The following is an 11,908-nucleotide window of genomic DNA, read 5'->3' on the forward strand; positions in this document are numbered from 1 at the left end:
TACACTGAGTGTACTTTTTTTTTTTACATTAGTAACACCTTCCTAATATTAAGTTGCACCCCCTTTTGCCCTAAGAACAGCCTCAATTTGTCAGGGCAAAGAATTCCACAGGGATGCTGGCCCATGTTGACTCCAATGGTTCCCACAGTTGTGTCAAGTTGGCTGGATGTCCTTTGGGTGGTGGACCATTCTTGATACACACAGTAAAGTGTTGAGCGTGAAAAACCTAGCAGCATTGCAGTTCTTGACACAAACCAGTGCGCCTGGCACCTACTACCATACCCTGTTCAAAGGCACTTAAATATTGTCTTGATCATTCACCCTCTGAATGGCACACATACACAATCCATGCCTCAATTGTCTCAAGGCTTAAAAATCCTTCTTTAACCTGTCTCCTCCCCTTCATCTACACTGATTGAAGTGGATTTAACAGGTGACATCAATAAGGGATCATAGCTTCCACCTGGCTTCACCTGGCCAGTTTATGTCATGGAAAGAGCAGGTGTTCCTAATATTTTGTACACTCAGTGTAGATTTGACATAGCTTTACAGCACATTTTGTAAGGTTATCCAGTTACATTTAGCAAGGCTGTGAATCTTAATAATCTATTGTTGAATGTATATGTTTCAGATCATCATTCCCAAGCTCATAGAAATCATAAACCGGCAGATACATAAGCAGCTCAGCTTTGGGTATGACATCGGGAAAGGCTATGTCATCGGAGAGGAGCACATAAGCAAGATCATTGACCATATCTCTGATGACAAAAGCATATCTAAGGTGTTTCTAAATGACATTTACAATACAGTATACAACAACAGATGTTGATCTTTTCACAACATGATATCATGTTTAGTTCTCTCATAGTAAGAAATCTTAGGTACTTACCTTTTTTTTGTGCTTTTTTTTGCAACACAGAGATGTATCTAGCCAAATAATAATTACTCCATAGCCCTATAATGTGTTGGGATCATGTACATCACACCACATCTTGTGTTGCAGAAATTGAAAATAATACTGGAGAGAAACTGCCAGCAGGCTGTCAGGGAGATTGGTAAGAGAGTAGGGGAGACAGACAAGCAATGTTACTGCATGTACACTGTCTGTATCTTCAGTATATCAGTCATGCTGAATAAAGGCCATCACTTTAACCAGGGTCACTGTGAGATCACAAATATAGTATAGTTAGTTGGCTTTAACTCACCTACATATTTCACAGCAGCAATCCTTCAGTCCTATTTACATGTCAAGTATCCTACATTAAACCTCCCCTAAATTGATATAGATGGAAAAATTATTCAATGAAACAATGACAGAATCCTTCAATGGACTGATGTTAATACTCTTGAGTGGCCGGTATAGTAAGTAAGGGATAACCAACGAGGGGCTGGCTATCCGTTCTATCGAAAATAATGAACAACGTGTAAAGTGTGTTCCGCTATACACTAGCAGAGTGGAACTGACGTGCATTATTTTCCAGAGAACGCATAGAGCCCCCAGTTTATTATCCCTTTCATACCATGGCTATAATTTAACACATGTGCCGATATAAATGTGTTCATTTTCCTGTAGAAATGTGTTCAACATCCACGAGTAGCTAGCAAGTTTACTAGATACCTACAGTAGTTGCCGTGGTAACCAAACAGACCTGCTAGTTTAGCTAACCATACCATCAGTCCTAGCTTGCCATTATTAAAATCTAATTCAACAATGCCAATAATGTTTTCAATTTGACTTTTGTTTTCAAAAGCAGCTCAAACATAGAACATGTAAGAATAAATTATAGCCATTGAATTCTACAGTACATTATAGGCAAATAATGCACGCTCTACAATGCCCATCAAGCCAATTCAGAAACAAGTATTCATCAATGCCATGGCGATTTTTTTCCCGACCTATTGTAAAGGCGAAAGTCTACAAAACTTAGTCCACTCTGTTCATAACAGATTCGAGTTTTGGGAACAGAAAACTATTGAGATCAAATGTTTCATCATGAGAAAATGTGCAGAATATCAGCCAAAATCCATCTCGTTCCATCTTCTCATACCCGTGTTATACGTCTGATATACCACGGCTGTCAGCCAATCAGCATTCAGGGCTCGAACTACCCAGTTTAGAATGTGTGATATTCTAATTGTGTACCTTGGTTAATGGAGGAAAATGCACTGCTAGCCAATCATGCTTTAAAGACGTACAATCATTTTAACTTACGTATAGTTGAAGCTGTTCTGGTCATGCTTGTAGTGATTCTACGTACCTAAGTTCTGACAAAACTTACTTGAGAGGGAGAAAAAGGGAGCAGGCTGGGGGATCAAGTCTGTGTACTTTTAGAGCAACTATCTTTTTAGATACAACCATCAAAGGAAATGGGACACATCAGGAAATACTAATGATTGGGCCCCTGGTATCGGGAAGCTAGCAGGGCTTCGGAGAAAAGGTATGGGATGTAACTACCAGTCCATTGTACCCCATCAAAGACAGAAACAGGACATAGGTGACTCCTCAAAGTAGGGGACCTAAATGTGTTCTGGGAGAACACAAGGGCTCAGTAGGATACTGGTAATAATACCTCATGGAGCCATTTTCTCAGATTCCCAGCATGCTCTCCTGCTGGACGAGATTGATGCTTCTTTCTGAAAACTATATAACACCTTTCATTAGCATTTAGAAAGAGCAGATCTGTGGTGACCTTAGGGAGTCTTCACAGACGCAAAGCAGGATTACACACTACAAGTATATGTACAACAGCTTGATTTTCTATTTGTGAAATAGAATTATGTAGCCCTCAGTGCATCTCAGGTTCTTTTTGTTATTTGATGGCAAGCTTACGCACAGTGTGCTAAGTTCACAACTGACAGGAGTGTGACTGAGGACACCGTGTGGGATCTTTTCTCAGGCTTGCTGCAGAGAGACCATCCTGAGATTGCCATCTCGGTGAAGACCAGACAGGCCATACGAGCCGTGCTGAACAGTGAGAGAGACGCCATCCATACACTCGTGTCCGGGGGGCTCTTAGATGACATAGAAGCATCAAAGCTGGAGAAGGTGCTTTCAGTTTGCTCCTGCCATTTACAATGCTTCCAATGAATTTCCTCAAATATATACATATATTGTTACCTCTGACTATACAGAGAGTTAGGTTTATTATTGACAAATTAAATGAATGAATGTTACATTTTTCCCTTTGGCAGATGATTGAAATAAAAATGAAGAAATTGATCAAATTTCCACCAACAATCCCAGCAGCAACAGCAGAGGAGCTTCTGCAGAATTTGCCTTGGCTGAACAAAGACAGCACCCAGATTCAGTTCATCAAGGTAGAGCACACATCTCCCAGACCCTTGCCTTAGAATGACAATCGTTTTTATTTTCTGTATTATACCAATGTTTCTTTCATGCCATTTTTTTCCTTCTTATTTATCGTGTTATTTCAGACAGTGGCCAAGCTTCTTTTCTTTGACTTTGGAGACACCATCATACAAGAAAATGATGACCCTCAAGGAATACACTTGATTGTCTCTGGCCTGGTTAAGGTATGTACTGATACGCACAAATAGTAAAAGGGATAACATACTACTGAGCTGAAGTTGTGTTAATCAGGGGTTACTGTTCTGAAAATGCATTCTCGTTTTTGTATCGAGCAGTTTTCATTTGCAATATGATCAGACACAAAAACCACAAACTTGAAACATCACTGCTAGATGTAATAGTTGGGAATGAATGTCTTTGGCATGACACATTATTTTCAGAGCCATCAAAATAATGACTGGCTGATATTCATCTGCCTACTACTCACCAGTAGTTTCTTTCCCAGTCTTCACCACAAACGAATTACCTCACTCCCTCACATTGTAGCTCTGTAGAACACAACATCAAGTATACAGTCAATGCTATTAATATTTGGAAATTACACTTAATCACTTGTCATTTTGGTCACCTTAAAATGGAACACAATGTAAGCTATTTCAACACATTACAGTGTGACAGTGCAATTATGGGTCATTTTGAAAGGCAGGGGATAATTGCGCTCTCTTTGTACAGACACCTTTACTTACCTTGTGATCTTACGCCATTGTTCAAAATCAGCTCATTTTCTATACCAATTCTTGTTTCTTTGCCTCTGAATACAAAACTGGCCTTTTTTTATTATTATTTTTTTATTATTTTTTTTTATAAGTCATTGTCCCATTCATGTTGTTAATGCAGTATAAGGCATTGGTTTCAGGACCTGATATTAAACAATATTCAGAAACATTGATGAACACGTTTCCTACATTTTCTTTATATCGAATTTCTCATTCGGTAGATACAGTAAGCCAAAGTACCTTCAGGGACACTTTGTTTGTTGAAGCTTTATTAAGGATAGTAGAAAACAAACTAGAAAGGGAAGTCTCAAATAGAAATATTGAGTGCAACAACAATCTCTAAGTAGTAGGAGGAGGGCTGTATTGTACAGTATTTTATTCCGAATTATTTTTGTAATTAGCAAGGTCGTAAAATGTTAAAAGCATAAACATCCCTTTGTTACTTAGGGCTCTATTCAATCTATAACACTGAAGCTCTACAGATTCCGCGATAGAAATTTAAAGGGAATTTTCCGATTGAAACGACATATGCAGCGGTTACCGTGAATGCAGTCTCCACTAAGCGGGAACATTGCCTTTTACATTTCAATCACGCTGTAAAGCTGAACTTCCGCAATTACTGTATTAAGAAATTGTCTTTTGCTACATTTTTTTGTTTGTTTGATCTCCTCATCCTAGAAAGGTTTGAACTTACCAACGTCACAGGTCATTTTCACATTGTATGAAGACGGAGTGTGTAATAAGCTCTATGACTCTGTGAGTCATGGAGCAGCACGATGGGCATAAAAGCAAATGCTTTGTTACCTATGAGGTAGACCAGCTGTCACACTTACAAACTGCAGTATCCTCTTCTCAGAGCTCCCATCCTTATTCCCCGGGTCACATTGATGACGCTGGTTGATGCATCTTCTTCAAGAGGTGTAATTAAATGTACACATCCCCAGCTTATGTTTTTACATTATACTTTACATGGAAGGGTTTCCGGTTGTTGAAATGGAAGCTGTACCTTGAAATGATCTCTTATGTTGATGCTATTTGTATTATTTATGAGGTAATTTAAATCAAATGCTGGTCTTATAGCATAAGCTCCCCTAATCATCAAACAAGCACAAAATCACCTGATTGACGCTCTGTGGTCATAACCTTATACTGTATGGATGTGAATCTCTGAACCGTACTGTATCGCAGATGACTGGAGGAAGCCCAAACCTTGGAGGCAAGAGGCCCAAGGAGAAGACCAGGCTGACAGACTACAGGAGCTGCGGGGCCATCATGGGAGAACTCAACTGTCTCACCCAGCAGTCTATGGAGATGACGGTCACCTGTGAGACAGCCACTCAGGTCTCTCTACAGTTAATTTACTAAACTTTGTTCGCATGAAATGGCCTATGTATGTCAGTGAAGACAAGTGTTTGAGAACCTTATTCAGTCTCAAAGGTCGGATCAGTACAAATGTAAAGGAGAATAATAGTATGGACAAAGTGGGCAATATTATCAAGGCTCTTTTCAGAATGGCCCTGTATCTGATGCAGTTTTTTTGGAGAAAGCCCAAGTAACTGAATATCCACTCCTCTGTCTGATAATAGCTATGTCAGACAAGGGTGTGATCTTTCACGACATAGATGATTGTGTGCAAAAACGTCACTGTGAGGTTGATAAACCAGCCATAAGGCCCCTTCTCCAACTGTTCCACGTAACCATGGAGACCATTGTTATCTGCCATTTTTTCCCCTGTCTATATTTTTCCTGATTGTTCGTCCATGGTTTCTCCCCAGACCTGCTTCATTGCTATTGAATCCCTGTTTGAGGCGTTTGATGTTTTCCCCGAGTTCCCGTCTCTGGAGTATATGATCTGGCGCTCCCTGGCAGTGAAAATCAGCACCAGCACCTTCATGGAGCACATTATCTATCAGGTACTACCAACTTAGCGCTCTATGGTGCAATATGTAGTAAAGATCCAAACTGCTTACGCCCAGGTTTCATTGAAATAAATGGGAGTCTCACACTCTGCAAGTTACACATCCACTGTAGCATTCCTATAAAGTTAAACAACAAAGAAAATGGCCCGTAAATCGCAGCACAGATTGAGAGCGTGAGTTGCGTTACTTAGCATTCTGTATAACCAGCGGACAACAGACAGTATTGTTAGACAGTTCCAAAATCATTTGAACAAAATCCTTTTCCCTCACAGGGCTGGAGTTACCACAGGATTTGTTCTCATCTGGCCCGGGCCTATCTGGTAGACGTGGAGGTGAACAGGAAGTTTGACGTGTACGACGGCACCATGGAGGACGTGGTGGTGATCTATGGGAGTTGTGATGACCTCGCGTCCCAGTGCTCCTACAACGCCCCAGCTCTCATCAGCAGGACTACTCACCAGGTTACTATACAACTCAGATGTCACCTTCTCATACTGTGGCTACACTAGTCAACTTGACATTCACTGACTAGGAAATAGTGCCACCTTCTGGAGACATTATCAGTGCAACAAGTGTCATGTTAAAAATGGCTGACATCCTCAGATAAGTTGCGCTATTGTATGTCTTTCTATTGTTTTTACCTCTTCATTCAGATGCAGAAAGTGTTAACTTATTTTGTTTTAACTCAACTCGGTATAGGTACTGGGCACAGCAAACACCACCAAACTGTTGATCGTGCCAAGTGAGCATTCTGAAATGAAGCAGACCGTCTCAGAGCTTCCAAGACAGGACAGTGTTCCCTGTCTGAGACATGCAGCTCATAGGAGAGGTGAATGAGGGCTTACAGTCAGCCTCAGGGTGATTACGTGGGGTGTCCCTGCTCTCTTTTGAACCTAGAATGATGCACTTCTTTGTAAGATGGGCAGAATGCTAAACTAACATTATGACCAAGCCCTTCAGTAGTATTATTTCAAATGGGCTTTAGATAATTGATATTTTAAGTACAACGACCAACGCCGCTGGCTTTACAAGTATTGCAAGTGAATTGACATCGGACTCTCCTCTTTCTCTCCCGGCAGCATCTAGAGATGATCGATCAGGGCTGCTGAGAACAGTAAGCGTAAGTTAATATAATGAACTGTATCCTATTTATTTGACCTTTATTTAACTAGGCAAGTCAGTTAAGAACAAATTCTTATTTTCAATGATGGCCTAGGAACAGTGGGTTAACTGCCTGTTCAGGGGCAGAACGACAGATTTGTACCATGTCAGCTCGGGGATTTGAACTTGCAACCTTCCGGTTACTAGTCCAACGCTCTAACCACTAGGCTACCCTGCCGCCCCTTATCATGTTTAACACATTAATGAAGTGAAATAGTGGCCCCAGAGAGGAACATCCGTCTTTCTTTGTGAAGGTGATGTCTAAGGAGGGTTCTCCAAAGAGAAGTTGTTCATCACTTGACAAGGCCACGTGATGATAGGGTATGACTGTGCAACTGCTGGCCATACAGGCCCAGACACAACCTGCCAGGCAACCTGAATCTGTAAAACTTATATAAGCAAATATTTGTTTTCAAATGTATCATACTGATTTAATATTAAACATATTTATTTCATATAGTGTTTGTGTGTTACTGTTTTAAGCTTAAACCTACTTGTCATCCAAGCTGTTCAAGGCTCAACTATTGTGCAGTGGCTATACTAACTGCCGTTTGACTAATCCAAAATCGACTCTGGGAATATAAATAAATAAAATGTACTAGCAAAGCACATGAGCATTTGAACACCTAGATTAATTGAACAGAAAAGGCCCCCAGGTTTGTTTGAATTGAATCCCTAAAGACCGTTGTCAAACTCTTGAATCAATGTCATGTTAGGAGTAATTATTTTGAGATTAATACAATACGTGAAATCTAATATCTGAGAAAATAGGGTAGAATAGTGCTTATATAAACAGTTTATCCCCTTTCCATTGCTGGCACAGATACCATCTACAGTACATTACCAAAAGTATCTGGACACCTGCTCGTCAAACATCTCATTCCAAATTCATAATCATTAATAGGGAGTTGCCCCCCTCTTTGCAGCTTTGCACCCGGGCATTATTTTATGCTGAAACAGGAAAGGGACTTCCACAAGCTGTTGCCACGAAGATAGAAGCAATCGTCTAGAATGTCATCCATTGTATGCTGTAGCATTAAGATTTCCCTTCACTGGAAACTAAGGGGCCTAGCCTGAACCATGAAAAACAGCCCCAGACCATTATTCCTCCTCCACCCAACTTTACAGTCGGCACTATGCATTCGGGCAGATAAGTGGCCTCCTGGAATCCACCAAACCCAGATTCGTCTGTCGAACTGCCAGATGGTAAAGCGTGATTCATCACTCCAAGGAATGCGTTTCCACTGCTCCAGAGTCCAATGGCGGGGAGCTTTACACGACTCCAGCCAACGCTTGGCATTGCGTATCTTAGGCTTGTGTGCAGCTGCTTGCCTGTGGAAACCCATTTAATAAAACTCCAGACAAACAGTTATTGTGCTGACGTTGCTTCTAGAGGCAGCATGAACTCAGTAGTGAGTGTTGCAACTGAGGACAGATGATTTCTGTGCTTCAGCACTCAGCGGTCCTGTTCTATGAGCTTGTGTGGCCAACCACTTCATGGGTGAGATGTTTTCGCCCCTAGACATTTCCACTTCACATTAACAGCACTTACAGTTGACTGGGGCAGCTCTAGCAGGGAAGAAATTCAACGAACTGACTTGTTGGGAAGGTGGCATCCTATGACGGCGCCACGTTGAAAGTCACTGAGCTCTTCAGTAAGGCCATTTTACTGCCAATGTTTGTGTATGGAGATTACATGGCTGTGTCCATTTTATACAACTGTCAGCCTCAGGTATGGCTGAAATTGCCAAATCCACTAATTTGAAGGGTTGTCCACATGTGTGTGTGTGTGTGTGTGTGTGTATATATATACAGTACCAGTCAATTTGAGACACACCTACTTATTCCAGGGTTTTTCTTTAGTTTTACTATATTGTAGAATAATAGTGAAGACGATCCATATTATCAAATAACACATGGAATCATGTAGTAACTAAAATTGTTAAACAAATCAAAATAAATGTTATATTTGAGATTCTTCAAAGTAGCCACCCTTTGCCTTGATGACAGCTTTGCACTCTTGGCATTCTCTAAACCAGCTTCATGAGGAAATCACATGGAATGCATTTCAATTAACAGGTGTGCATTGTTAAAAGTTAATTTCCTTAATACATTTGACAAGGTAGGGGTGGTATACAGAAGATAGTCCTATTTGGTAAAATACCCATATTATGGCAAGAACAGCTCAAAAAAACCAAAGAGAAATGACAATCAGTCCATCATTAAGGCAATAATGAACATTTCAAGAACTTTGAATGTTTCTTCAAGTGGTCACAAAAACCATCAAGTGCTATGATGAAATTGGCTCTCATGAGGACCGCCACAGGAAAGGAAGACCCAAAGTTACCTCTGCTGTAGAGGATACATTCATTAGAGTTACCAGCCTCAGAAATTGCAGCCCAAATAAATGCTTCACGGAGTTCAAGAAAGAAACGCATGTCAACATCAACTGTTCAGAGACCGCGTGAATATGACCTTCATGTTAGAATTGTTGCAAGAAACCACTATTAAAGGACACCAATATGAAGAAGAGACTTGCTTGGGCCAAGAAACACGAGCAATTGACATCAGACCGGTGGAAGTCCTTTGGTCTGATGAGTCAAAATTTGAGATTTATGGTTCCAACCGCCGTGTCTTTGTGAGACGTAGAGTAGGTGAACGGATGATCTCTGCATGTGTGGTTCCCACCGTGAAGCATGGAGGAGGTGGTGTGATGGTGACCGTCTGATTTATTTAGAATTCAAGGCACACTTAACCAGCATGGCTACTACAGCATTCTGCAGCGATACACAATCCCAGCTGGTTTTCGCTTAGTGGGACTATCATTTGTTTTTCAACAGCACAATGACCCAACACACCTCCATGTTGTGAAAGGGCAATTTGACCAAGGAGCGTGATGGAGGGCTGCATCAGATGACCTGGCCTCCACAATCACCTGACCTCAACCCAATTGAGATGGTTTGGGATGAGTTGGCCCACAGAGTGAAGCTAAAGTAGCCAACATGTGCTCAGCATATGTGGGAACTCCTTCAAGACTATTGGAAAAGTATTCCAGGTGAAGTTGGTTGAGAATGCCAAGTGTGCAAAGGGTGTCAACTTTGAAGAATTAAAAATACATTTTGATTTAACACTGACACAATACCTCATGACAAAGCGAAAATTGCTTTTTCAAAATATAAAACTGAAATAGCTTATTTATATATTCAGACCCTTTGCTATGAGACTCGAAATTGAGCACATATGCATCCTGTTTCCATCGATGATCCTTGTGATGTTTCTACAACTTGGAGTTCACCTGTGGTAAATTCAATTGATTGAATATGATTTGGAAAGGCACACACTTGTATATAGAAGCTCCCATAGTTGACAGTGCATGTGAGAACAAAAGCCATGAGGTCGAAGGAATTGTCTGTAGAGCTCCGAGACAGGATTGTGTCGAGGCACAGAGCAGGATAAGGGTGCCAAATTTTTTTTGCAGCATTGAAGGTCCCCAAGAACACAGTGGCCTCCATCATTCTTAAATGGAAGAAGTTTGGAACCACCAAGACTCTTCCTAGAGCTGGCCGCCCAGCCAAACTGAGTAATTGGGGGACAAGGGCCTTGGTCAGGGAGGTGACCAAGAACCAGATGTTCACTCTGACAGAGCTCTGGAGTTCCTCTGTGGAGATGGGAGGACCTTCCAGAAGAACAACCATCTCTGCAGCACCACAAATCAGGTCCTTATGGTAGAGTAGTCAAACAGAAGCCGCCACTCAGTAAAATGCACATGACAGCCTGCTTGGAATTTGCCAAAAGGCACCTAAAGACTCAGACCATGAGAAAATTTGGCCTGAATGCCAAGCGTCATGTCTGAAGGAAACCTGGCACCAACCCTGCGGTGAAGCATGGTGGTGGTAGCATCATGCTGTGGGGATGTTTTTCAGCAGCAGGGACTGGGAGACAAGTCAGGATCTAGGGAAATATTAACAGAGCAAAGTACAGTCGTGGCCAAAAGTTGAGAATGACACTAATTTTCACAATGTCTTCTGCCTCAGTTTGTATGATGGCAATTTGCATATACTCCAGAATGTTATGAAGAGTGATCAGATGAATTGCAATTAATTCATGCAAATGAACTGAATCCCCCCAAAAAACATTTCCACTGCATTTCAGCCCTGCCACAAAAGAACCAGCTGACATGTCAGTGATTCTCTCTTGTTGACGAGGACAAGGCTGGAGATCACTCTGTCATGCTGATTGAGTTCGAATAACAGACTGGAAGCTTCAAGGAGGGTGGTGCTTGGAATCATTGTTCCTCTGTCAACCACGGTTACCTGCAAGGAAACACGTGCCGTCAGCATTGCTTTGCACAAAATGGGCTTCACAGGCAAGGATATTGCTACCAGTAAGATTGCACCAAATCAAACATTTATCGGATCATCAAGAACTTCAAGGAGAGCTGTTCAATTGTTGTGAAGGCTTCAGGGCGCCCAAGAAAAGTCCAGCAAATGCCAGGACCGTCTCCTAAATTTGATTCAGCTGCAGGATCGGGGCACCACCAGTACAGAGCTTGCTCAGGAATGGCAGCAGGCAGGTGAGTGGATCTGCATGCACAGTGAGGCCAAGACTTTTGGAGGATGTCCTGGTGTCAAGAAGGGCAGCAAAGAAGCCACTTCTCTCCAGGAGAAACATCAGGGACAGCCTGATATTCTGCAAAAGGTACAGGGATCGGACTGCCGAGGACTGGGGTAAAGTAATTTTCT

The 11,908-nt window shown here is 41.6% G+C and overlaps 1 protein-coding gene across 1 annotated transcript in view; it reads left to right on the forward strand.

Moving 5' to 3' along the window:
• The window catches only part of LOC112219218 (sodium/hydrogen exchanger 10), a 29,722-nt gene extending 22,119 nt beyond the window's left edge, over nucleotides 1-7,603 (forward strand). Inside the window, exons 18-28 of the mRNA XM_042301443.1 lie at nucleotides 632-781; nucleotides 1,004-1,055; nucleotides 2,898-3,046; nucleotides 3,193-3,318; nucleotides 3,436-3,534; nucleotides 5,275-5,427; nucleotides 5,862-5,999; nucleotides 6,278-6,466; nucleotides 6,705-6,834; nucleotides 7,085-7,125; nucleotides 7,421-7,603. Of these exons, the coding sequence (XP_042157377.1) occupies nucleotides 632-781; nucleotides 1,004-1,055; nucleotides 2,898-3,046; nucleotides 3,193-3,318; nucleotides 3,436-3,534; nucleotides 5,275-5,427; nucleotides 5,862-5,999; nucleotides 6,278-6,466; nucleotides 6,705-6,834; nucleotides 7,085-7,125; nucleotides 7,421-7,480 (1,287 nt within the window). The 3' untranslated portion in view covers nucleotides 7,481-7,603. The remainder of the gene's footprint in view (nucleotides 1-631; nucleotides 782-1,003; nucleotides 1,056-2,897; nucleotides 3,047-3,192; nucleotides 3,319-3,435; nucleotides 3,535-5,274; nucleotides 5,428-5,861; nucleotides 6,000-6,277; nucleotides 6,467-6,704; nucleotides 6,835-7,084; nucleotides 7,126-7,420) is intronic.
• The last annotated feature ends 4,305 nt before the right edge of the window (nucleotides 7,604-11,908 follow it).

Source organism: Oncorhynchus tshawytscha, linkage group LG19 (assembly GCF_018296145.1).
Source record: "Oncorhynchus tshawytscha isolate Ot180627B linkage group LG19, Otsh_v2.0, whole genome shotgun sequence".
Lineage (NCBI taxonomy): Eukaryota > Metazoa > Chordata > Actinopteri > Salmoniformes > Salmonidae > Oncorhynchus > Oncorhynchus tshawytscha.